The following is a 27,427-nucleotide window of genomic DNA, read 5'->3' on the forward strand; positions in this document are numbered from 1 at the left end:
GGTAGGCAGCAGGACTAGGCCGAGCTCCAGAAGGATCTCCCGGCTTGTTCACTAGCAAGAGAAAGCAAGAAGCACTCACTCAGCTCCACATTCTGGAAGCACCACAGCAGTGTCCAGGGTGGTCTGTGTTGAAGTTGTTCAAATAACATGAGAGTAGCTCTAGCTTATATTGCCTTTCCCTGAGTGCAGGGCAGCAGCTGATTAGCAGTGAGGATTAGTGCATCTTTTCCTGTTTCACTATCCAACCAAGTAGGTTTGGATAGAATCCCCCTGGTCAGAGGGGCTTCTGAGAAGGATACCCCTTGCCCTTTTGCCAGAATGCTCTCTGGTGGCAGCCACCTATGTGCAGCTGGCTCTGACAACCTCCTGGGACCTGATGGAGACAAAGAAAACAGGAGAGAAGGAGGGAATTGTGGATTGTGCTGTCCCTATTGTAATCTGGGAGCAGCAGCCGTCCTCCTTCTTGCAGCCTCCAATACTACAAATATAATGATGTTTCCGGCCAGCTAAGGGTTACCGCTAGTGATGGGAAACTATCTTCCATGCGCACACATTTTGATGTTTGGAATCTTTACTGCTAAACCTGTGCATAAAATGTTTGCAAGCATTTTCACTCATAAAAAATGACCCAGATCATTAGAATTGTTCACTTCATTTCATAATTTAGAGAGGGAGGCCAGTTAGTGTTACGTCTGGGTGCAGTTTCTACTCCCCATTGCGGGTGGGCCATCTGGACAAGCACCACAAAACCATATACAATAGTGAAGTAAATATAACGAGTCTTCCATGGAATCAATTCCCAGGGTTCAATTCTCATTATTTGGAGCTATAGAAAACAAAAGCCTTCTTTTTAATAAATCACCCCTTCTCTCACGCCAGAATATTTCTTCAGGCTAAAAGAACGTCTACTACTGACACAAATTAGCTTCTCCCAAATAGTAGTACTTGGGGACTTTATTGTTTGAGGTGAGGTCCGAATAACAGCAATAGAGAAACCTTTAAAGCAATCAGTGACTGATCTAAATCTGTCTCAGCAAGCGACTAGTCATATCCACAAACCAGGTCACCCTTGACCTTATATTTGCCCTGATTCATTTTAAATCCTCGCCGGAAATACCATGGTCAGATATTCCACCTCTTAAAAGTTAAACAGCTGTGTAGTTAACATTCAAAACAGACTATGAACTGCCAATAATGTTGCCAATTCAGCAAATACTATGATTGTCACCTGTAGTTCTCTCGTAGGGGATTTCCATGTACAGTCAGAAGCACTGAATAGTCCCGCCCACATGTAGGGGCCCTAGAGCAGTTCTTTATCTCCTTAAGTGGAGATTTTTGCTTTTCTTCAGGAAGGCCTGTAAAGACACTTAAGAAAGAGTCAGGTAATACAGTCTACATATCTAGTCTACAATGGCCAAATTCTTCATCATGAAGTCAAAAAAGGGCCAATACATTAAAAATGAGTATAATGTAAGATGTTTTGCAAGCAGTATAATAAATCTCCTTCACAGACCCCTTTTTATGAAAGAGATGAGGGAGAGCAGGGCAGAGTAGCTTCATAGGTTACAATCATATGGCTCACATAGAGGATGTGCCTTTTAGAACCTATGGCACCACCAGTATCCCATCAGGCCCATCTTCTGGCAGTTGCTTCAGTTCTTTTTTTCAGCTCCTGCTGACAAGACCCTGAAGCATTGAGCTCGACCTTTTATAGGTTTTTTCTCAAATAAATGTTTGTCAGAAATTAGTAACAACACCTCTACACAACTCATTCTAGCTTTTCTGTTTTTTTCTGTTATTTTTTGACAGAAAACTGAGGCATTTTGTTGAATAAAATGCCTTTATTGTTTAACGAGCGTCCTCGCTGTGACAGGAAAAAGGCCGAAACAGACCCTCTTGAGGTCTGTATCATCTGCCTACCTTCCTCTCATCTTTCTGATGCCTATAACATCAGCAGGAAGGTTTCCAGGTGCACTCTGTACGACGGAGAAGAGATTGGCCTTCATGGGAGAGAAGAGAGATGGTGCCAGCAAACACAGCCTGCCAGTGGGACTTCAGAGTGAGGGGAAGGTCAGTCTTCCACCATGGCTCTTGCCTCAGCATCCAGTGGATGTGGAAGGTCTGAGAAGTGTGTTTCAGGCCAGAAACAACATGGGTCCTGGTTGACTTCAGGAGGATCGTCATCAAGGCAGGCACAGCACTGACTTGTTTGCCATCAAGGGCTGGTTCGACATTGAGGAAGCATCAACGCAACACCAGCTAACGTATAGGGATCGTACGCTGTTGATCCATCACTGGCATACGACGTCGAGAAGTACCTCATCGTGGAGAAGTGCTGGTTCACCATCGAGATGGCATGGATGGGTGACGTCGAGAGCTAAACACTGACAAGAACGGTCAATGTGGAGGAGTTTGTCGACATAAAGGAGAAAGAGGAGAAGAATTTATTCTTTCTCTGAATCATCACCTTCCCCAGTTGTGTTACCGTCCTCTCCATCTTCTCCTTCATCTTCACCTCCCCTACTGGTTTTGCCTCCTCCCATGCCTCCACCTCTATCACCGGTGCTTCCTCTACCATCAGCACCTCTTATTTGACCACCTCCTCTAGTACCTAGAAGCACTCCAGCTCCCAGGCCTCGAACGCGCTCCCGATCACACCAACACTCTTGTCCTGGCCATCACACACCAGGGTGCTGTTCCACTATTTCAAGGCATTCCCTTCGCCGTCATGGATCTCACCATAGATCTAGGTCACGCTCCCATCGACCGCATAATGATCATTCCTATTCTTCTACAAGTGACTATTCACTTACTTAATTGTACTCTCCACCTCCTCGTGTCTCCTCGGTAGATGATATTACCACCTTTCAAGAAGTTCTAGTCTGAGGGGCTACCAAACTAAATATACCAATGTCAGAACCCACACCATCTACATTGGTAATCTTCATGATGCTACATCAGCGTACAGCTTCAAGGCCATTGCTTCCCCCTGTTCCGGCTCTCCTTGAGCCGGCCATGGCTTTGTTCTTAACTCCAGCCATTTCTACGCCTGCCCCATACAGGCTTCAAAAGAAATACCAGCCTCCGAATCAAGACCCCTTATTTCTGCCCTGGTGCAGATACAACTGAGCCTACTGGGATTCAATCCAGCATTTCGCTGAGCACCTGCCATAGGACAAAAGGGAAGACTTTCTCGAGATCGTTAAAGAGGGTGCAATGGTGTCAAATCAAATTATCAGCGCAGCTGCGGATTTTTCCCTCCTTGCCACACATGGCTGTTGTCACAGAGTAACCTTTCGGGGGCATGCTTGGCTCCTGCTAACATCTCTGAAACCAGAAGCACGACACCACATCCAAAATTTGCCATTCTCAGGTTCCACACTATTTGTCAGCCATGCTGACAATGAGATGGCAAGAATGAAAACGGAAATGGATACATTAAAAGCTATGGGCCTGGAGAAACCTAGAGAATAGTGCAAATCGTTCCGACCCTACCAGCGTTGGTTTTACTCACAGAGGGTTCAGACCCCACATTGGCTTCCAAGTAGATCTCAGCAACAACATCAGAGATCCTAGCAATCACAGTGCAAACAGACAAGAGGACACTCTGCCCTCCAGCCTACCCAAGATGGTAAACAAACATCAGGCCCAAAGCCATGAGTCCTCTGTAGGAAAGTAACACCTTTCTGACATAGTTACCCCCAATTTTTGCCTGGGGTCAGTGTGTTTAGACTGTAGTCCACTGGGATCCTGCTAACCAGGACCCATTGTCCATGCTCTCTCCCCCAAAATTTACTTGGTAAATAACTTTTACACCCACCAATTTGCATACTGGTACACCCATGTAAGTCCTTGTATATGGTACTTAGGTACCCAAGGCATTGGTACACCAGGGGTCCCCCATAGGCTGAAGCATGTACTCTGCCACCCTTGGAGGCCCATGCAAACTGTGACTATAGGCCTGCCATTGCAGCCTGTGTGTAATGGTGCATGCACCTTTCACCCCAGATGTAAGGTTTACCTTATATCACTGTCACTGCACTCTGGCCCTATAAGTCACCACTAAGGTATTCCAATTAGCCTAAGGGCAGGGTGCACGGTTCTCAGTGTGAAGGCACCCCTACATGAGCAGAAGTGTCCCTACAAACCCCAGACTCAATTTTCTGGGCTTTGTAAATGCAGGATGCTATCTTAAGGTGTGTAGTGGACATTGGTCAACACGAGAGGTCCTGCTACATAATGGCTTCACCAAACCTAGGCATGATTGGTATCAAACATGTTGGAATCATGCAATCACACTGATTCCAGTGCTAGTTGCATGATACCATGTGCTCTGGGGGTTTTCTAGGGGAACCCCCATGTCTTCCTGTACTGCCTTGCAGGGTCTGCATGCCAGCCTGTGCTGCTGCTGACCCCTGACACTGTTCTGCCCTCCTACTGCTGAGCCTAACTAGGGTAGGAGAAGGCAGAACAATGGATTTCATGTAGAGAAGAGGTGTGACTACCTCTCCCTTAGAAATAGGTGACACTGCGCTGGGGTAGGGATGCTTCTGAGCACCACCAGTATGCATTGAAGGGCACATTTGGTGCTCTCCTTCCGTAAACCGGTTTACTCCAGTGCAGGAGTCCCTGGCTCCCTCTCTGTCATGAAACCACACAAAGAACAGGGGAAAGACCACACCCCTGTTCAGCTCCTCCCCTAGGGAGGTGCACAGAGCTCTGCCAGGTGGCCACTTGATTCTGCCATCTTGATAATAAGATGAGCAGAGGCCCCTGGGTGCATCTGCTTGGTTAGTCCAGCTGGGTGACATCCCTGACCCCTATGATAGGTGAGTCGTAGCAGAAAGTGTCTACGATATCTTCTACACTTGGCTAAATCGGGCTTGCAATTCTCTTCCATCTGGCATCTCTTACTTCCTACAGGAAATGTCTGTCACAACCCTCTTTTTTCCAGATCCCTGCCATAAAATATTTCTTAGATGGGTTGAAGAAGCTTTTCTCTCCCATTAGGCATACCTCCCCTTCCTAGGAACTCAATATTGTGCTTTCTCGCCTTATGCTGGATCCCTTCGAACCCATCCACAAAGCTTCCCTATAACACCTTACGTATGGAAGGCAGCTTTCCTGGTAGCAATAACATCAGCTTGCGGGTTAGCGAAATACAAGCACTGTATTCTCATAAACCATGCACTCTTTCACTCTAGCAAAGTGGTTATGAGAGCTCACCCGAAATTCTTTCTTAAGGTAGTGTTGAATTTCCATGTAAACCAGACTATCACATCGCCTACATTCTTTCAGAATCCCTCCACTCCAGCAGAAAGATCTCTCCATTCACTGGATGTTAGGAGGGTTCTGAAATTGTATCTCGACAAGACAAGAGCTATCTGCCGAAAGGACTAATTGTTTAATAACTATGGTCCTGTCCGCGCTGGATTAGCCACCTCCAAACAATCCATCTCCAGATAGATAGTTTCATGTATTTTTATTGTGCTAGCAAAAAGCTCATAAATCACTAGCAGCTAAACCTAAGGCACACTTTTCTGCCCAATATCCTGATTCCAGAAATTTGCAAAGCAGCAACCTGGAAATCAGTACATACTTTCACCAAGCACTACCGCTTAGACTCTGATGCTAGAGCAGATGCTCAAGTAGGGCAGGCTTCCCTCAGAAATCCATTTGCTTAAACTGCTTAAGTGACCCACTGTCTTCTCCACCTCGATATGTGGTGATGGGCTTGCTACTGTATTCAGTGCTTATGATTATACATGGAAAGCCCCTAACAAGAGAAATGATAGTAACTTTCTCTGATAGGGGTATTTTCATGATAAGTCATAAGCAACACTCCCTCCTCCCCAGTGGAGTGGACAGAGGTATCCTTGCAATCTTCATATGTCACACGTTACCTTAAAAAAGAACTGAAGCAACTGCCACCATCTGGGCATGATGGGATAGTGGTGGTCCCTAAGTTCATATAATGACATCCTATGAGGCTGCTCTGCCCTGCTCTCCCTCATCTCTGTCATAAAAAGGGGATTGTGAAGGCGATTTATACTGTTTGCAAAACATCTGAAATTATACTCATTTTGAATGTATTGGCCCTTTTTGACTTCATGATGAAAAATGTGGCCATTGTAGCCTGGATATATAGGCTGCAGTATCTGTCTCTTTCTTAAGTGTCTTCATAGTCCTTTCTGAAGAAAGGAGAAAATCTCCACTTGAGAAGATATATTAAAGAACTGCTCTGGGGTCCCCACACGTGGGCGGGACTATTCAGTGCTTATGACTTATCATGGAAATACCCCTGCGAGAGAACAGGAGTTACAGCTAAGAAACAATTGCTTCTCCTTCCTTTCAGTAGGGTTACCAAAATCCCTCCACCTTGGTTGAATCCTATTATGCCCATCTCAAGTCCATGTCCGATGCCTGATTTCAGTCTAAAAAATCAACCCTAGCAGAACTTCTTGTAAATAGTACACTTCCATGCTCCAGGAAGAGACTATGAAAGCTTAGGACAGAATAGTGGAAAGGATGTAACCCTGCCACCAGAATTACATACGCTCTTCAATTGAGGAAGGACTGAAAGATCCTAGTATTCAAATACAATCTTGAACACAAACATTCTGCTTATGAATTATTCTACACTGTTGACACACTAGCCCTTCCAATAGAAGGAAGTAATGCCACCCCCCCTCCTCAAGCACAAGCGAACAGTCTCTTGGACTATTTTCCTGAAAAAATAGATTAATTAGAAATTAATTTGAGGGACAGGACAACACCACAGCGGTCCCTGCAAACTTTAGTTGCTCACAGCTTAATGCTGTAACAACGTTACCAAAACAAGAAACTTCAAGAAATACCAAAGCTCCACTTCAAACAGTAGTGGCCCACAGCTCGATGCTGCAACCGTGCCGTCTAACAGGGCTGGCTTTAACGCCGGTGACGCCCAGTGCAACCATCTTGGTTGGTGCCCTCACTACCACCCTCCAGCTGTGCCCATCATCTCTCTATAGCGCTTCTTTTGCATGGATTTGATTTCAATTACAGTGTTATTAATCCCAGTGTACGGTGCTACATCATTATCACACACATATGTGCATATTATGTACAGACAATGACTCATATGAGTGTGTAAATCTATGTATAGTGTAAAGAAATGGCTCCCTGTTGCAGTTACCCCCCACTTTTTGCCTGATACTGATGCTGACTTGACTGAGAAGTGTGCTGGGACCCTGCTAACCAGGCCCCAGCACCAGTGTTCCTTCACCTAAAATGTACCATTGTATCCACAATTGGCACACCCTGGCATTCAGATAAGTCCCTTGTAACTGGTACTTCTAGTACCAAGGGCCCTGATGCCAAGAAAGGTCTCTAAGGGCTGCAGCATGTCTTATGCCACCCTAGAGACCCCTCACTCAGCACAGACACACTGCTTACAAGCCTGTGTGTGCTGGTGAGAACAAAATGAGTAAGTCGACATGGCACTCCCCTCAGGGTGCCATGCCAGCCTCTCACTGCCTATGCAGTATAGGTAAGACACCCCTCTAGCAGGCCTTACAGCCCTAAGGCAGGGTGCACTATACCATAGGTGAGGGTACCAGTGCATGAGCACTGTGCCCCTACAGTGTCTAAGCAAAACCTTAGACATTGTAAGTGCAGGGTAGCCATAAGAGTATATGGTCTGGGAGTCTGTTTTACACGAACTCCACAGCACCATAATGGCTACACTGAAAACTGGGAAGTTTGGTATCAAACTTCTCAGCACAATAAATGCACACTGATGCCAGTGTACATTTTATTGCAAAATACACCCCAGAGGGCACCTTAGAGGTGCCCCCTGAAACTTAACCAACTAGCTGTGTAGGCTGACTGGTTCCAGCAGCCTGCCGCACTAGAGACATGTTGCTGGCCCCATGGGGAGAGTGCCTTTGTCACTCTGAGGCCAGTAACAAAGCCTGCACTGGGTGGAGATGCTAACACCTCCCCCAGGCAGGAGCTGTGACACCTGGCGGTGAGCCTCAAAGGCTCACCCCTTTGTCACAGCCCAGCAGGGCACTCCAGCTTAGTGGAGTTGCCCGCCCCCTCCGGCCACGGCCCCCACTTTTGGCGGCAAGGCTGGAGGGAACAAAGAAAGCAACAAGGAGGAGTCACTGGCCAGTCAGGACAGCCCCTAAGGTGTCCTGAGCTGAAGTGACTCTAACTTTTAGAAATCCTCCATCTTGCAGATGGAGGATTCCCCCAATAGGGTTAGGATTGTGACCCCCTCCCCTTGGGAGGAGGCACAAAGAGGGTGTACCCACCCTCAGGGCTAGTAGCCATTGGCTACTAACCCCCCAGACCTAAACACGCCCTTAAATTTAGTATTTAAGGGCTACCCTGAACCCTAGAAGATTAGATTCCTGCAACTACAAGAAGAAGGACTGCCCAGCTGAAAAACCCCTGCAGCGGAAGACCAGAAGACGACAACTGCCTTGGCTCCAGAAACTCACCGGCCTGTCTCCTGCCTTCCAAAGATCCTGCTCCAGCGACGCCTTCCAAAGGGACCAGCGACCTCGACATCCTCTGAGGACTGCCCCTGCTTCGAAAAGACAAGAAACTCCCGAGGACAGCGGACCTGCTCCAAGAAAAGCTGCAACTTTGTTTCCAGCAGCTTTAAAAGAACCCTGCAAGCTCCCCGCAAGAAGCGTGAGACTTGCAACACTGCACCCGGCGACCCCGACTCGGCTGGTGGCGATCCAACACCTCAGGAGGGACCCCAGGACTACTCTGATACTGTGAGTACCAAAACCTGTCCCCCCTGAGCCCCCACAGCGCCGCCTGCAGAGGGAATCCCGAGGCTTCCCCTGACCGCGACTCTTTGAACCTAAAGTCCCGACGCCTGGGAGAGACCCTGCACCCGCAGCCCCCAGGACCTGAAGGACCGGACTTTCACTGGAGAAGTGACCCCCAGGAGTCCCTCTCCCTTGCCCAAGTGGAGGTTTCCCCGAGGAATCCCCCCCTTGCCTGCCTGCAGCGCTGAAGAGATCCCGAGATCTCTCATAGACTAACATTGCGAACCCGACGCCTGTTTCTACACTGCACCCGGCCGCCCCCGCGCTGCTGAGGGTGAAATTTCTGTGTGGGCTTGTGTCCCCCCCGGTGCCCTACAAAACCCCCCTGGTCTGCCCTCCGAAGACGCGGGTACTTACCTGCAAGCAGACCGGAACCGGGGCACCCCCTTCTCTCCATTCTAGCCTATGTGTTTTGGGCACCACTTTGAACTCTGCACCTGACCGGCCCTGAGCTGCTGGTGTGGTGACTTTGGGGTTGCTCTGAACCCCCAACGGTGGGCTACCTTGGACCAAGAACTGAACCCTGTAAGTGTCTTACTTACCTGGTAAACCTAACAAAAACTTACCTCCCCTAGGAACTGTGAAAATTGCACTGTGTCCACTTTTAAAACAGCTATTTGTGAATAACTTGAAAAGTATACATGCAATTTTGATGATTTGAAGTTCCTAAAGTACTTACCTGCAATACCTTTCGAATGAGATATTACATGTAGAATTTGAACCTGTGGTTCTTAAAATAAACTAAGAAAAGATATTTTTCTATATAAAAACCTATTGGCTGGATTTGTCTCTGAGTGTGTGTACCTCATTTATTGTCTATGTGTATGTACAACAAATGCTTAACACTACTCCTTGGATAAGCCTACTGCTCGACCACACTACCACAAAATAGAGCATTAGTATTATCTATTTTTACCACTATTTTACCTCTAAGGGGAACCCTTGGACTCTGTGCATGCTATTCCTAACTTTGAAATAGCACATACAGAGCCAACTTCCTACATATAGGAAATATTACATAAGGCAATGAGGACTATGAGGTGTGGGAGTCATCCATACTGGTAGGCATTATATGTTACAAGTGTTTGGTCTGGAGAATCACAAACTCAGGATTTAAAACATAAACAGTGGTTGAGGGCTGTCTTTACTAAGAAGAATGTATTAGTATCCTAAGGAATCATTGTTACCAACCTTAGGAAAACGAAAGTTGGAGGGAAAAACATTAAGGTTCTAAACCCATGCCTTGACTTTTGCCTGCTGCTCTTTGATTCTGGCTCATAGCTAACTGTCTTATATTAGATTTATACTTTAAGAACCACAGGTAATAAAGGGATCTCTGTGAGAAAAGCATTAACCCACTGAACTATCCATATAAAATACAATTTACTGATCTGCATGTTACACTTTGTGCTTTGCAGGAGGCACATTATCCCACTGTGCTGCTTTATGATCAGTCAAAACTATGACTAGAAAGAAATGAGATGCTATTTTTCCAGCAACTACTTTAATACCCAAACTTAGCTAGACATTTTTATTTTCACTTGCAAACTGCTAGGCACACAGGAAACTCTGCAGCAGGTGTATTTAACTCCATAACAAATTTGAAAATGTAGCCCCCCTCGAGCTTGACGTTCAGTGTGGTGCCACCGGTCGCACCACCCTAAAGATGGCACTGCCATCTAAGCAAAAATTATCAACGGAGGAATCCTCACTTGTGCAAGTCCAGCAAACAAAGAGCTTGCGGGCTCTTCCCTCTACACCTTCAAGCCCATTGTGACCAAAGAGTGAGTTAAACTAGCCAGTGTCTGCAGGCTGCCAGATTCCCAAGGTGACCTATTTCCAGGTTGCTGTGGAAATTTATAGTAATGCAGGATGCCTGTACCTAATAGATATTATAAATCCTCATTGTCAATCAGCATCTCCCTTAAGCAATTCAAACATTCTATTATTTGCCCCTTCTAAAAATCCCTTGTTGAATCCTATGAATCATAAACATTTCAGGACCATTCCCCGATTTCATTATATTTCAAAACTCATTGAAAATATGGTCACACAATAGCTTGAATATTTTATGGAGGTGGCCACGAAGCCAAAGATGGCGCACGCTTGATCCGTCTGCTCCGGACGGGCCTAAACTTCTCCTGTTATCCTGGGCCACCCCCCGGGGCAAATTGACGGGGAGCGAGTGCGGGGACCCGTGTGGGTGACCCGAGCATCAGTGGAGCCCAGAGCGAGCCTGGCGGAGCCCGTCGGAGACGGCCGGCGAGCCCCACGGCCTGGGGCCTGTCGCCGCGTTAATGCCGGGAGCCGGACTGAGCGAGTGAGCGGGCACGCGGCTGGGCGTGGGACCGCGCGCCGTTTGAGGGGGAGCCAGCCGACCGCGGCTGGGGAGACGGGGCGGCCCCCCTCCTGCCTGGGGGTTGCTGCAGGGCTGATCGTGGAAAGCCTTGTGTTCCCGAGACCGTGGAGGACGGTGTGACGGCGACCGGGGGTGCGTGCGGGCCCTCCGTCCCCATCCTCGCAAGTAAGGAGAAGCAACAAGAACGTGCGCGACCGGAGCCCCTGGGCCTGGCGGGGGCCCGGCTGCCGGGAGCCTTGCTGTGGCGCCGACCCTGCATGCGGCACGGTGTGTCTGGCGGAAGGGGCCTCTGGTGTAGCGGACACCCACTTTGAACACCGGCACACACCTGCGGAACGGGCCGGGCCCCGGGAGGGCCGCCCTGAGGGAGGAAAGTACCGGACCCTCGGCCGAGCGAGACGATCGGCGGATAGAGGGGCCCCCTGTTGGATGGTCGTGCCCGTGGTGGCCTACTGCGCGAACGGAGCGCTGGCCCCAGAGCTTGGGACTAGCATGGCGGGCCCCGGGCCACAGAGCGTGAAGGATCGCCCGGCTGCATCTGGGGAGATGGGAATCCCGGGGTGACCCCGACTGGGGCATGCCAATTGAGGAACTGAGTATCGGCAGACAGCCGATGGCCCGGGGGTAAGGCACAGCGACGCGGCGCTTTGCGGCACCTCCTTAAGAGTGGATGAACTGCCTAGCAGGGCTCGCCTGCCGAAACGGGATGGCCCGCCACGGGGGATGGTCGATAGTGGGCGCCTTGCCTGACCAGACCGGTCCGGCCTCTGAAGTGGCGACTACTGTGATCGAACTGGTGTGGTGCCTCGTGTCCTGGTGCAACGCGCCCCGAGTCCACGGAGATCCAGAGCGAGAAAGCACGAGTCTCTGGTGCTGATGGGATTCTACCTGGCGGCCAATGCGGGCTTTGAACTGCGCTTGAAACGGAAGTCCTAGATGGGGGATCTCCTGAGCTAACGCACCGTGGTCAGATTCGCCACTGGGGGGGACGATCTCCTACGCAATCGATGTCCCCTAAGAACCGCCACAGGGCTAAAGTCATGGACGGCACAGCGACCCCCGGGCGCAGGGGGGGGGGACGTGCAGGGTCCACTGCAGGTCGATGTACAGGACACCCTGGACAAAATATTAGGTGCGATAGAAGACACTAAGTTAACACTGCAACACAACATCAATCAGGTCGCGGTCGAACTGGGCCTCTTGAGGGCTGACCATCACAAATTATCGGACAGAGTCAAAGAGACAGAAACCACACTGGCCGACATCGCACCAAAACAAAAAGACCTGCAGGCCGAAATGTCGCATCTCAGAGATAGAGTGATGCGACTAGAGCGAAGAGCTGAGGACGCAGAGGGGAGAAGCCTGCGGAATAACGTGAGAGTGGTGGGCCTCCCGGAGGGGGCAGAAGGATCAAATATGGTGGAATTCCTGGAAAAATGGTTGAGCACAGTTGTGGCGCCGGGCCGGCTGACTTCATTCTACACTCTGGAAAGAGCACACCGCGTGCCTGCGAGGCCCCTGGCGCCGGGCAGGCCCCCCCGAGTGGTGATCGCAAGATTACTGCACTATAGAGACAGGGACATCTTGCTACAAAGGGCGCGAGAAGAGGGCCCATTTAAGGTAGCAAATGGCGAAGTCACGCTGTTCCCGGACTTTACAGTAGAGGTACAGAGTAAGCGTGCCTCATACATGGCAGTCAAAAGGGCTCTAAGGGACGAAGGTATACAATATTCGTTGCTGTACCCGGCTAAGCTGAAAGTAATGCTTGACAGTAAAACAAAATTTCTTCAATCCCCGGAGGAGGCATGGGAATGGCTGGAAGCTCATGGGACCCAGACAGAGCGGCTCGGGAGGGGGGGCCCGACTGGGGGTGGACCGCGCCGGCCCCCCAGGGGGAGACGGACCCGAAGTCGCCCACGCTTGGCGCCATCCCGGAACCAAAAAGAAAGTGGCAGAAGAGCAGCACTGGAGGCAGCGGCCCGTGTGAACGGAGAGGGGACCCCCCCGGGAGGACTCTGGCGGTGAATCTGACGAGACTGTGATGTCATCGGCGGGGGGCTCGAGCGGCTCGGTGCAGGCCCCGGTAGTGACCCCACAAACTGCAGATGACCTCTGAGGCCCAGAGGCTTACCGGACACCCTGGGGCGGGCGCAAATGGTGCACTAATGGCCCCTCCGTGCAGGGCCACCCCCCTACTGGAATCTCGCCTGTACAGGTGGACTGGCGAGAACTGCAACTAAAAGATGAAACATGCTGCACTGTTGCACGGGTGTTTTTTCTGTTTTTGGGCAGCCTACTGTTTGAGAGGTGCCCTGGGGAGGGGGAGTTGGGATAAGCAGTTACAAGTTAGGATGGCAAGGGGTGGTGAATGGTTGCATAACAACAGTGCTTCACTAATGACCAGGGGACAGCAGACGGTAAGAGTAGTAAAGAGTAGCCAATGTAAATTTAAAAATCACCATCATGGCAGAATACAATTTCTTAACGTGGAACGTTAGAGGGATGGGGTCACCGGCCAAGCGACACAAAATACTGGCTTATTTAAAAAGGAGGAATATACAGGTAGCAATGCTACAGGAGACCCACCTGGCGGCTGGTGAACCTGAGAGATTGAGACGTAGGTGGAGGGGGCGGGTGTTCGCAACAGAGTACTCAGCGTACGCAAGGGGAGTAATGATCTGGATCCGTGCAGGGGTTCCCCTAGAGATAGAAGCTTCCAACATAGATCGTGAGGGGAGGTTCGTGATTCTGGAGGGAAGGCTATACGGCACACCGATTGTCCTATGCTGCATGTATGCCCCAAATCAAGACCAGATCCCCTTTTTGACGAAATTATCGAGCCACCTCACCCGCCAGAGGAGAGGAGAGCTTTTGGTTGGAGGGGACTTCAATAGTATATTAGATGTAGACTTGGATAGATCCTCCCCCCCACTGCAGGGTGCAATGTCAAGTAAGATAGCTGGGAAACTTAGTGAATGGATGAGCTACTGGGGGTTGGTGGATATATGGCGGGAACAACACTTACACGACAGGGATTACTCATATTATTCGGGCCTTCACCGACTCCACACCAGAATCGACAGGGTGGCGTGTACGGCAGACCTTGCACGTGGGATGGTTCACTCAGAATATCTGGGCCGTACACTGTCCGACCACAGCCCTCTATTGGTAACATGGATGGCAGCAGAGATTAGGCCCCCCATTCCGGCCTGGAGATTGTCCCCTACAGCACTTGAGGACCCAGCATATAGAGACGCCCTGAGACAGCACCTGACTGACCATATTCAATTTAACAGTGGATCCACCACCTCTAGATCTACGGAATGGGAGGCCCTCAAGGTGGTGACAAGGGGTTTTTGTCTTGGACAATCGGCCAGAGTGAGACGTACACTTGAAAGGGAGCTGACTACGCTAGAGAAGATAATACATGAGGGAGAACTTACTCAGGGGGCTGGCACACTAGTAAATGAGAAATATAATCAGGCAAAGAGGGACCATTCCCAGATCGAAGAACAACTCAGATGCCACAGCACACAAAAATACTTTGCCTCCCTACAATCTGAAGAGGGTAGGTCTGGGAAAATGTTAGCCTGGTTGGTGAGGCCGGGTGGAGAGGCCGAGCCCATCACAAATGTGCTGGATAAGGAAGGGTCATGCAGAAGTAGACCAGGCCCTGTAAATGATGCATTCAAGGAATATTACACCTTTTTATATGGAAAACCGGCTGAAATCAGTACGGAGGTCTTTGATAATTACCTAAAACATATACCCATAACGAGCCTGATGGCCGGAGACAGGGATAGGCTGGGGGGCCCAGTGACGGTGGCGGAGGTCAGTGAAGCTATAGCTCAATTAGCCTCAGGGAAGACCCCGGGAACAGACGGCCTCCCCATGGACTTTTATAAAAAATTCGAGAAGCAACTGACCCCCCAGTTGGTAGAGATGTATACAGAATCGCTACAGAATGGGATAATGCCGTGCACCATGAGAGAGGCAATGGTAGTCCCACTCCCTAAGACAAAATCTAGGCAACCTTCGGTGACTGACCTCCGCCCCCTGTCAATGCTAAACAGTGATTTTAAAATACTAAGCAAGATCTTGGCCAACCGTTTACTCCCTCTTGTTCCAACTCTGGTACATGTAGATCAGAATGGTTTCGTCCCGAATCGCAGCACCTCCTTAAACCTGAGACGTCTCTTTGCGGTCCTGAATATGCCTAGCGACACGAAACCTGCAGCAGGGGTGTTGCTCGCGGTGGATTTTGAGAAGGCATTTGACTCGATCAGATGGGACTACTTGAGAGCAGTGATGCTCCGTATGGGAATGGGTGAAGATTGGGTCAAATGGGTGGACTTGTTGTACATGTCACCGCTGGCAAGAGTGAGAACAGGTAAAACAGTGTCCGGAACTTACCCAATTCACAGGGGAACCAGACAAGGTTGCCCATTGTCCCCACTGTTATTCGCCCTGGCCATCGAGCCGCTGGCGTCCCAGATGCGACAGGAGGGCGTGGGTAGAGGAGTGGAATGGGGACACCAAGAACATATCATCTCGCTATATGCTGATGATATACTTGTCTACCTTAGGGACGGAGAGAAGGATCTCCCATGGGCGCTGGGAGTGCTGGAGAACTATGGGAACATATCTGGACTCTGCCTCAACCGTAGCAAGACATGCGTGTTCCCTATGGCTCCGGGCGGCGAACGCCCGACAACATGCCCTGGGGATATGATTTGGGCCCCTCGAACCTTTAAGTACTTGGGCATACAGGTGTTTCACGACAGGGCAGACTTGCGCGAGGGTAACCTGGGCAGAGCTCTACGATCTCTAAAGTCCTCGGTGGGGTTCTGGCGATCGCTGAAATTGACGGTAATGGGCAGAGTAGCATTGTCCAAAATGGTCATGCTGCCCCGGCTTCTATACTACTTCGCTAACCTGCCCCTTCTGATTCCAACAGCGTGGTTTCGTGAACTAAACACCCTACTCAGGGAACTTATATGGGATGATGGTCGTAGACACACCTCGCTCCAGATACTATGCAGGACAACTAACAAGGGGGGTCTAGGAGCGCCAGATTTTGAAGCCTACTACCTGGCATCCCAGCTGCAATGGGTTGCCGGGTGGCTCACAGGTAAGGGTCACCTGGAGAGGTACACCGACCAAGTAGTGGAGGACATAAATCAGTTCATTGCTCGAATGACAAATAGGAAGCTTAATCCCCACATGCACAGCCCGATGACAAAAGTGGCGTCAGCATGTTGGAAGAGGTGCGTGAAAAGGGATGGCACTGTCCCCCCGTACTCTCTGGCCCTACCCCTGGCGGTACTTACGATCGAGGCTGGTGAGAGGAACCTGGGAGGCATGAGACTCGGAACCTGGAGGAGAGCAGGAATAGAAACGGTGGGAAACCTGTTTCAGGAGGGAGTGTTGAGGTCTTTCACTAATCTTGTTGACAGTGGAGTCTCCCCGGGTCAGTTCCTTATGTATCATAAACTGATACATGTGCTGAAAACGCACTGGATCACGGTCAACGCGGAACCAGCCACCCACAGGGTGCTGCATCTCCTATTGACATCAGGAGATGAGTCCCATCTGATATCTAAATTATACTGAGTTCAAGTTGAGGATGCACTAGATTCCCTGCGGCCACTGAGAGAGAGATGGGGGAGGACAGTCGGTAGGGAACCGTCAGATGCGGAATGGAACAGAGCTTTGGCTTACCCCCGGACCGTCGCTCGCAGCACGCGACTGAGATATATACAATATAATTACCTCCACAGAACGTACCTCACCCCACATCGGCTAACAGTAATCTATGGGGGAGTTCCTAGGGTGTGCCCCAGATGTAAAAATGTAGACGCAAATTTTGACCACATGGTATGGACCTGTCCAGAGATCCAACTGGGGTGGGAAGAGGTGATGTCCGACCTATCGAGACTCCTTAATATGAACCTGACTCCGACCCCTGACAGATGTTTGATGGGCTTTGGGGATGGGTTGCCGCGGGGAAGGGTGGAGACCCGATTTCTGAGTCTGCCACTGGTATTATATAGGAGACAGATCAAAAAGAAAAGGAAGGCACAGTTTCGGCCCCCCCGGGTTGGGTGGAGACAAGACGTTATAACATGGGCTAGAGCCGAACTCCAGGTCCTGAAGAGCGAGGAGGGGAGGGGACTGCGTCGCCACCCTATAGCACAGAAATGGGAAGTAGCAATGACAAGCTGGGACAATATATTGAGAACAGCGGACGCAGACACACCAACAGGAGTGGAGACTGGATAAACATAGGAAGGGAGGAGATGTTGCCTCGCCCTGTAGGACATGATAAGGGAAGACACAATAAGGCCGAGACTGAACAAAAGGCGGACAACAGGGGACAGAGCCCAAGACATTGAGTAACAAACAGGTTGGACCCGGTAGACGCCCCACCCACCTGAAACCAGACAAGTCTATGAGTAATCACACCATACATACTGGAAAAGCCAAGAAATGGCATCCCCCTGCATTAGCAGCCTCCACCCCCTACATTGCCATCGTGTTTAAGTTTAAGTTGATTAATGTTGGAAACGAGTTAAAGGTGTTGTATAATAGCTAGGAAAACATGACTCTGCTACACCAGGCCAATTGGGCAACCCATACGAGAAGAAGCGCCACTGATGTTCTATTCTTGCATAAGTTTAAAGTATAAAGGTTATCGAATAATTAATGAAGTAGAACATTCAAACAATGTAGACAGTAGTGATATTAACACTGTTATGCACTAACACGAAGCAAACAAGATGGTGCTGTAAACATAATACTGTTTATTAAATAATAAAATGTTAATAAAAAAATATAAAAAAAAAAAAAAAGGAATATTTTATGGAAGAGAGTCATGGTTAGCAACTGGCTGCAGCACTGAACAATCGTAACTTTGGCAATTGTCGACCCGAAAATGTTAGCGGTGCGTGATGATAGAAGGCTCCTAATTCTGTTGGACCTCTTTGCTGCCTTTGACACCATAGACCCCTTGATGGCTCACATTTCTTTTTTTTATCAAGTTGGTGTCAATCCATACAATGTTATCACTTTTGTTCCCCTCCTAAACCACTACCTTGGGGGTACCACAAGAGGCTGTCATTCTCCCCTGCTTTTTAATTTATACCTAAGTTCTGTCATCTCCCTAGTACAGATGTTTCAAGTCAAGTCTTACTACTATGACGATGACCCACAACTCGTCTGTTGTCTTATTTCCAACCCTGCAGAGAACCAAGCCAATATTTTGAAAGGGAATCCCAGTAGGACTGAGATCCTTCCAGTCAGTAAGAAGGTAAACAGATGGGACTCCACCTTATGGCAGTCAGTCCTCGGTCACCAAATCGTGTATTTTCCACCTTTAATAGCTAATGAGAATCTTCCTATTTTTTCACTCACACATAAAGTGATGGATGCTGAAACTTTTGTAAAGACTAGATTCTGGAAACTCAGCCTACCTGTGGCTGCCCAAACAAAGTGTGGCTTGTTTGCAAAAAACTACAGAACATCACAGTGTGACTTGTTTTCAGTGTAAAGTTTCACCACATACCATACTTCATCCAGCTTCATTGGTTACCATTGAACAAAAGTATTCAGTTGAAAGCAGCCTGTCTAATTCAAACTCCCCCTTCACTTTTGAGACAGAATAGCAATCATTGGTGCTTTACTTTTGCAGGTGGTTGAAGGTGGTGGACAACAAACTTCATTTTTAGGTAGCAGCTGTTATTTTTAATCATCAGACTGCAACACGGAGAGAGAGAAAGGCATAAAAGGAGAAATAAAATGGAAGAGAAAGAGAGGAAAACAGTGACAAATGTAGAAAGCAGGTATGATAAAGGACCTGCAAGAATGCAATTAAGAGATAGCAATTGTAGGGTGGCAGAAGCATGCCAGAGGGGGAGCAAAAAGCTAGGCAGCTGTGGTATTCTGCCACCTGCCATCAGCAATGCTAGAGAGAAGCCCCTAAGAAAAACTTTGCGCCCCTGCACTTATTATTTTTGTAAATGACTCCTTCAAAGAGACATCTGGTCAAAGAGGTGCACTTCGAAGGTTAAATAAATATTACCAAGTCACACAGTGATACGGGGTGTTGAATGAGCCCTGCATTACAGTGACTGAGGCTTTACTTATATTCCTGGTTTATTGGCCCAAGAGCAGTGGGATATGAATTCAGTACGGCATAGTGTGTTTCATACCTGGATATGCAGCGGTTCCTATGTTATCTCCGTTTTTTCTCACATTCCTTACTTTCTTTCCTTAAAGGTCCTGTAGATGGCAAACCAGATCCCAGTGTCCTGGCTGTCTTTCATGATTACATTAAGGCGATGCCTTTGGTTGCAGAAGCAAACCAGATGAGTAAGGACATGTCTAAGGTAACGCTTTTATACTATCAATGCCATCTTAACAAATATTTTCTCAGTTAAATCAGCTCCATACCACACCCACAGGAGTAAAAGGTAATTGCCAACATCATTGACTGAAGTACATTTCTGACCATTGTTGGCGCGTCTGACCTTAATAAGTGAACTTACAAGGAGGCGCGAATAGGTTGATGAACCTTTTGACTCGCATTTAAGATGTTCCCACCATATATTCAGTACATGCAGATCAGTAATTAATAACCAATCAATAACCTTAGTAATCAATGATAATCAGTAGCATTAGTAATCATTTGGAGTCAGTAATTGTCATGCACCATGACCTTTCAGTCATGAATAAACACAGCTTTAGGTAAAAGTTAGAATATTTATCTCCCTATATTGACAATGGTAATGTCACATAAAATAATCTCAATATCAAATGATAAACATATAAGAACAACACTGGCTGACCAAATCTACGAAAGAAACACAATCTAATCAAAGCTTGAGCTACTACACATTCCAAAGATACAGTGCAAATTAATAACAAGAACAATTGTGCAAACAATATCACATACAGTTGGATTCGGCAAAGAAAAGACATTGATTGTTACTCCATATAACAAACTTTCATTAGTGAGGATCCTCACTAGCACCAGATTAGCATCAGCATGTTGGGCTTCATGCAAACCAATTTAGTCAAGACAAAATTTGGAAAAACATCTAACTATGGCTCTATCAAAATAGTGTGGTTGGTACCTAGAAAGAAAAGCAAACAGACATAGCAAACAATAGCATAATCAGTGTACCTATCCTCAGTTTGGAACAGCAAGCTGTGACAGTCTTCATCTTCAGGACATCAGACCGGTCAGCAAGGCATCAGGATTTAGCATCAAAGTTCAGAAAAAGCAAAGTCTTTAAGCAGTTCGAAATAACAGAGGCAAACACTCAAGAATAATGGGGAGAATGGCGCATCTCAAAAGCAGAAATGGCAAGTGAAAATGGGCAAATGGCAGCTTCTTCTCAGTGCAGTCCGATTAAGTTAGATTCCCTAAAACTACTTCCCAAGTCCCTATTGGTCAAGGGATCGCACGTTCACACTATGTCCAATAAAAGTAAAACTTCAAATCTACAGTTTCTACTAGTACACGGTTCACATGTCGATGATTGCTCCTCTTGTCCCGTTCTTATCATCCGGCTCGTCAGGTAACAATATTGTTGCAGCTTATACTCCAGTCAGTATGGTCATTGTTCTTTCCTGAGAAAGCTAATCTTACACACATTACACTTACAATGTTACATTTAGCAAGAGCAGCATCTTCTAGCAAGTAGTTCTCATGAGAAATACTTTTAGCTATGAGCACATTTGGACAGCACAGTGGAAAATCACAATTTAGTTCTCTAAGCAGACATTTTATTAAAAGCCTAAGAAATACAGCTTGACACAAGGTCGTGCAACTAGTCCAAGACCCTTACCAAGTTAAGGCCTACAATTATTAAAGCTAATACATACTGCATAAGCCTTAATATGACATATTACTACATTAATCAGATATAAACCTATCATTTCATATTAATAAGCCCTTCATAAGTACACTTCGGGAACATTGGCGGCCACTCACATGTTTTCAAATACGTGCATTAATTTTTCTCTACATTATTACATTTTCTACCAAATCCATTACTCAGAATACATGCATATTCATTAATAGTTGTTATTAAAACATCTGCTCTAGCAATCCCTCCTCTGATGACTAAATGTGTCATCACACTAAACTACCACTCACAAATTTTTGCATCGGCTGAAATTCAACCCATTCAAATCTTTGTTCCCTTTTCAAATTTTCCCTAAACAATTTTTCCCTTTTATTTTCTTCTCTCCTCTGATTATTCTTCACCTTTTTCAATGTAATCCTTTTTCACAATTTATATGCTCCCCATATTCCAATTAGGCAAACCACAATAATTAATATTCCTTGTATTATTTTCAATAAAATTCCTTTCCCAATGTTGCTGAGCCAATTTTCCACTGAAGCAAAACCTTTGCCAACTTTCTCCCAAACACCTCGTTCTTTCAATTCTTCCAAATCAGAACTTCAATAGTCAGAATAGTAAGTAAGCTTCTAATGTCTTCACTATTATCAGGAATGAACGAACAGCAATGCCTAGAATTAAGCATTTTGCAAACTCCACCACCCTCGCTAAAAGCATATCTGATGCAAAGCGATTTTGAAGAGTCATAGCTCTTTCGGCAGCTAATTCAGTATCTATCAGGAGTATGACTCCTGAAACATTTGTCAGCATGTTATCCACTATAGTGTACAACTTTTGAAACTTTATTGAATTCAAAACAACCCCTACTGAGGGTATCACTGCTCCAAATATATATCCCACTACACCAGAAGTAGACTCTCTCCTCTGTCTAATATGATGTAATTCGGTCACTTTCGGAAATTTCTTTAAATCGTCTAGTTGAAATATCTTTGGGAAAACTATCCCCAAATAACATGTCCCATACCATCCTCCTGGAAGACAGTAGTAAGCATTAGGACCACAGATATAATGTATCCCAAGAATCGCTGGATCTTGTCCATGCAACATAAAAGTCCATTTACTCTGAAACAGAAACACATCTCTACATTCACTCGTTCCCACAAATAAAGTGCCAGTGCGTGATTTAGGCCTATATATACAAAGCTTCCCTACATGTTGCACATCTAAAGCTAATTTCCACTGTGTTTTAATTGTACTATAAGCATAATAATTTGCATGAGTCCTTTAGTCTAAGCCCTTCTATAATTTTCCTTCAATGCCTTTCTCCTGTCATCTATGTGATCTAAGAAGCTCTTTTCTAAAGGTGTAAGCAAGCATGTTAGGTTATTCTTGTGAGCATAAGCTGTGCCAAATGTTAATGTAGGTTCAAACAAACCTCTAACTAATACTATGTCATTATCCTTAGCTATTCTACTCAATTATAGGGACAAACGAAAACACTGCATCATAATTGGAGTAGAAATTTTGTATGTACTTTTGGTTGTAGAATCTTGTTAGTAACAGACTACAACTTATCCCATAAGTAAGAGGCAAAATATGGTAAGTAACTCCTTCTTCGACTGATGAAGGAACCCGCGTACACACATAACAATTCTTTGCATCCATCGTCTCAACATACTCATTCAGCAAGCGATAGAAGACATTAGAAGAAAGTTCCCCTTGTGCATTAGTACCCTCGTGCTGTTACTTCTCATCTAACCTAAACTTTTCTATTGCTGTTAATGCAGTAGTTGTCTCAAAAGTGGAAGTATGGTTGGCTTTGCTCTCATCAAGAACAGTCATACCCACAATCACTATCACAAACAATATCACACACACAATTGCCAAACCACTACTCATGTATTTACAGCACCTATTCTTCCTACCCTGCTGGCTAATGTTACTCATGATCTGTAAAGAATCAGAAAGCAGAAGAGAAATTTTGAAAAATTGTAGCAAAATCAAAAACAAAAATCTTCTTTCAGCACTTATTTACAGCTTTCAGTCTCACTTCCAGTATCCTTTGTCAAAAATCGGTAAGCAGCTTGTCAAAGTCAGGTTTCAAAGTCAAATCAGGTTATTCAAGTCTTTTCCGGTTATTTTCAACAGTCTCTTTCCTTTGGCACTTTTCTCAGATTGTTTCAACAGTTCAGTTCATCCGCTTCCTTGAAGTGCCAAAATATTGACCTGGAATGCCTCGATCAAAACAAAAAGACAAAAATTATTTCTGCCATTCACTTGTAGTTGCATACATCCATTCAGGACCTGCGTATCTTCAACTTGCTATCCTCTTTCTTTTCAACGTTCAATCACCATTCAGTTCTCCTTCACTTAGATCTTCTCTCCTTGTTGTATCTACTTTTTCCTCGATTGTTGTCTCAACAACTTCTTCCTTTCTCTTTGCTTTGGACTGCGGCCACTTATCTCCTTTCAGTGGACCCTTCGTCAATGTTATTTTCAGTGTTGAACTTTAAACTTCTCCTTGCTCTGTGATGTTTTCTCTTGACGGACCTGCAACTGGTTCAGGAGGAGTCAGATCACAATGACTTTGACCAGCCTCAACTCCTTGCCCCTTCTGGGGTCTGGCAACGGCTCAGTGTGTCTTTCAAAATCGCCTGCTTCTGGGAAAGCCCTCCTCTGACTAGTCTCTCCTGCTGCCTCAATTGAGATAGGCTCACCATCACCCTCTTGGGGGTCTTCTCCTTCCTCTCTTACAGGAGTGACCTAACCGTCCTCAACGGGCTTAGATCCGGTCTCAGTTCCTCTTTCTTCTCCTTCCGGTTCTGTTGTTGGCACTCTTAACAACTCTTCTTCATTATCCAGAGGGCATGCCACTTTCTTCGTGTGGCTGGCGTGGATCCCTTTTGGAACTCCAGCGCACTTCACAGCTCTGGTAGTTGTCAGAACTACATGGAAATGACCCTTCCAACGAGGCTCTAAACACATTTTCCTTATGTGTTTCCAGACCACAACCCAGTCATTGGCGCTCAGGTTGTGCCCTGGGTCATGGATCGGTGGCAGTGTGGTGACTTCCACCTGATGAAAGAAAGAGCGAACCACATCAGCCAGACCTTTACAGTAGTCCAATACCATATCATCTGTAATGTTGACAAGTGTATTTGCAGGCACCACTGGCAACCTCATGGCTCGGCCCATAAGGATCTCATGCAGGGAAAATCTTGTCTTCCTGTCGGATGTGTTTCTGATTTGTCATCAGAACTAAAGGCAGTGCGTCGGGCCATTTCAGATTCATGGATGCACACATCTTTGCAACTCTTGACTTCAAGGTACCATTCATCTGTTTCACTAGTCCTGATGCTTTAGGGCGGTAACTGCAATGCAACTTCTGCTCAATGTTCAATGCTGCACACAGTAATTTAATTACATCATTGTTGAAGTGACTTCCCCTATCTGATTCTAAAGAGATCTGAAACCCAAAACGTGGTATCAGTTCCCTAAGCAGTAGTTTCACTACTCTGAGAATGCCATTTCTCCGTGTCGGGTACACTTCAATCCAGTGACTAAAGATGCAAACAATCACCAATACATATCTTAAACCTCCACACACAGGCATCTCAATAAAATCCATCTGCATTCTGCTGAATGGACCTCCTGCTCTGCCAATGTGGCTCAAATTAACCACTGTCCCTTTTCCCACGTTCATTTGTTGGCAAATGATGCAACAATGGCAAACTGCTTCAGCAACGTGTCTAAGCTTTGGATTGAACCAATCACGCTTGAACAAACAAATCACGGCATCGCTCCCAACATGTGCTTTCCCATGACAATACCTAGCCATTTGAGACAACAGACTATTAGGCAAGACCAATTGATCCTCTTCTGAAACCCACAATTCATCTTGTTGCTGTACACATTTCATTTTTCTCAATTAACGTTTTTCCTCCCTGTCAACATTATTCTGCAACATTTTCAATTCCTCCTATGTATCTATTACCTTCAAGGCAAAACTTGGACAAGTTTCATCTTCTTTAGGTAACAGTTCCCACTTATCCTTGAACGAAATACAGTTCAATGTTCAAGACCTTGTGACTTGATCCGCATATCCATTTCCCATTGACACAAAATCTTGTGACTTCAGATGTGCACTGCATTTCACCACAGCAATCTTTTCAGGCATTTGGATAGCATCCAACAATTCTTTAATTCTCTCACCATTTCTCACTGGTTGACCACAACTGGCCAAAATCATGGACTATTCCAAATCCATACTGGCTATCCATATAGATAGTAACTTTTAGCTTAGCAGAAACATGGCACGCTCTACTAAGGGCTACCAGTTCTGCTACTTGTGCAGAGTACACTCCTCAAATCCAAGAAGCTTCCAGGATACCAGTAATTGTGCACACAGCATATCCTGCTCTCAGTGTCCCTGTATTGTCTCTTAGACAAGAACTATCGACAAAGATAATTTGGTCATTCTCTTCCAATAGGGTATCTCTAATATCAGGTCTTGGTTTTGTGCACAAGTCGGTTACTTCAAGACAATCATGCTCAATGTCTTCCAATTTCTCAATTTCAGCATTTTCATTTGGGAGTAAGGTTGCCGGGTTCAGCACTATACATCTTTTCAATGACACATTTGGTGACCCTAGAATATTTGTCTCATATCTTGTCAACCTTGCACCTGTTAGGTATTGAGTTTTCGTCTTTGTAAGTAGGATTTCAATGGAGTGAGGGACCATAATAGTTAAGAGATGTCCCATCACAATACCTTCACACTGTGTGAGGCTCTGTCCAACCACTGCAACTGCAAGCAAACAACCTGGTAAGGCTGCTGCAACTGGGTCCAAAGTAGCTGATAAATATGCTACTGGGGGGTTTACACCTCCATGGACCAGTGTCAAGACAGACAAAGAACATGCATCACTCTCATGACAAAACAAGGTGAAATGTTTAGTGTAGTCAGGTATACCCAAAACCAGAGCTTCGCACAGACTCTCTTGCAATTTTGTAAATGCTTTCGTTCCAGCCTGGTCTAACACTATGGGATCGTTGACTTCTTTATGGGTCAGCTTCTGCAATGGTCTTGAAATGACTGAAAAATTGGGACTCCATTGGCGACAGTAGCATACCATCCCCAGAAACATCCTGACATCTCTCTGTGTGGTCGGGGGATTCATCTGCAATAAGGTTATGGACCTTTTTCTGGATATCTTTCTCGACCCCTTCTCAATCTGGTGACCCAAATATTTCACTTCTTTCTGACAGTATTGCAATTTAAGTGGAGACACTTCATGACCATTCTTTCCCAAATGGTTCAGTAAGGCAATTTTATCATACTTGCACTCATCCCTTGTTTTGGATGCAATCAACAAGTCATCAATGTATTGTACCAAGGTTGATTGGAAAGGCAATTCCAATGACTCCAAATTATTTTTCAAGATCTGATTGAATATGGAATGTGTCTCTGAAAACCCTTGAGGAATTCAACACCAACAGTAAACTCGGTCCAAAAATTTTAAACAAAAGAAAAATTGGCTGTCCACATGAAGAGGCACAGAAAAGAAGGCTCGTGACAAATGAATGACAGTGAACCACTCAGCATCACATGGAATCCTGAAACATTATCACAGCTGGATTGGGTACCATGGGGCAACATTTGATCACAATGCCATTTCGTTTCTCAAGTCCAGGACAATTCAAACTTTCCCATAGGGCTTTTTCAGACCCATTATCAGTGAATTACATGGGCTGCTCAACACTTCCTTCAGAATCCCTTGTTTTACAAATTCTGCAATTATTTGGGCAACCTTTATAAGGACATCTTGTGGCATATGGTACTGGGGATTTTGAGGAAAAATTGCATTCAGCTTCACAGAAACTCAATAACTGTCTCAACTCCCTTTATCAGACCTATCTCTTTCCCTGTCAGATCTCACACTTCCTCTTTAACCGTTCCCTGTAAATCAGGATGAAGCTCCTTCACTGTGAACAGTGGGAAAAACATCAAGCAGCGGGTATTCTTCATTAGTAGTTTCACACTCTGTCTCGGGGCTGGGTCATCTTCATCATCACTATTTGTCTATATCTCGATTCAATCATTTGAACAAGTAATTGAGCATCTTGTCTTACACAGCAAGTCTCTTCCCAGTAGGGATACTGGACTTCAATCACAGACTACAAATTTGCGCAATCCCTGAAAGTTGCCAATTTTAAACTGAACTGATTCTGTAATTGGGTTGGTCAAATACTGATTCGCTACTTCTACAATCTGAACCGGCAAATTTGGGACTTCAACAGATCTTACTGTAGAGCGTGTAGCTCTTGTGTCAACCATGAATGAAACTCTGTGACCCATGACTTTTCCTTTC

General features: G+C 46.4%; 1 protein-coding gene across 1 annotated transcript in view; it reads left to right on the top strand.

Annotated features, from left to right (window-relative positions):
• The window catches only part of LOC138297073 (kinesin-like protein KIF28), a 783,037-nt gene that overhangs the window by 634,110 nt on the left and 121,500 nt on the right, over positions 1-27,427 (top strand). Inside the window, exon 15 of the mRNA XM_069236578.1 lies at positions 19,465-19,574. Within this exon, the coding sequence (XP_069092679.1) occupies positions 19,465-19,574 (110 nt within the window). The remainder of the gene's footprint in view (positions 1-19,464; positions 19,575-27,427) is intronic.

Source organism: Pleurodeles waltl, chromosome 5 (genome assembly GCF_031143425.1).
Source record: "Pleurodeles waltl isolate 20211129_DDA chromosome 5, aPleWal1.hap1.20221129, whole genome shotgun sequence".
Taxonomy (NCBI): domain Eukaryota; kingdom Metazoa; phylum Chordata; class Amphibia; order Caudata; family Salamandridae; genus Pleurodeles; species Pleurodeles waltl.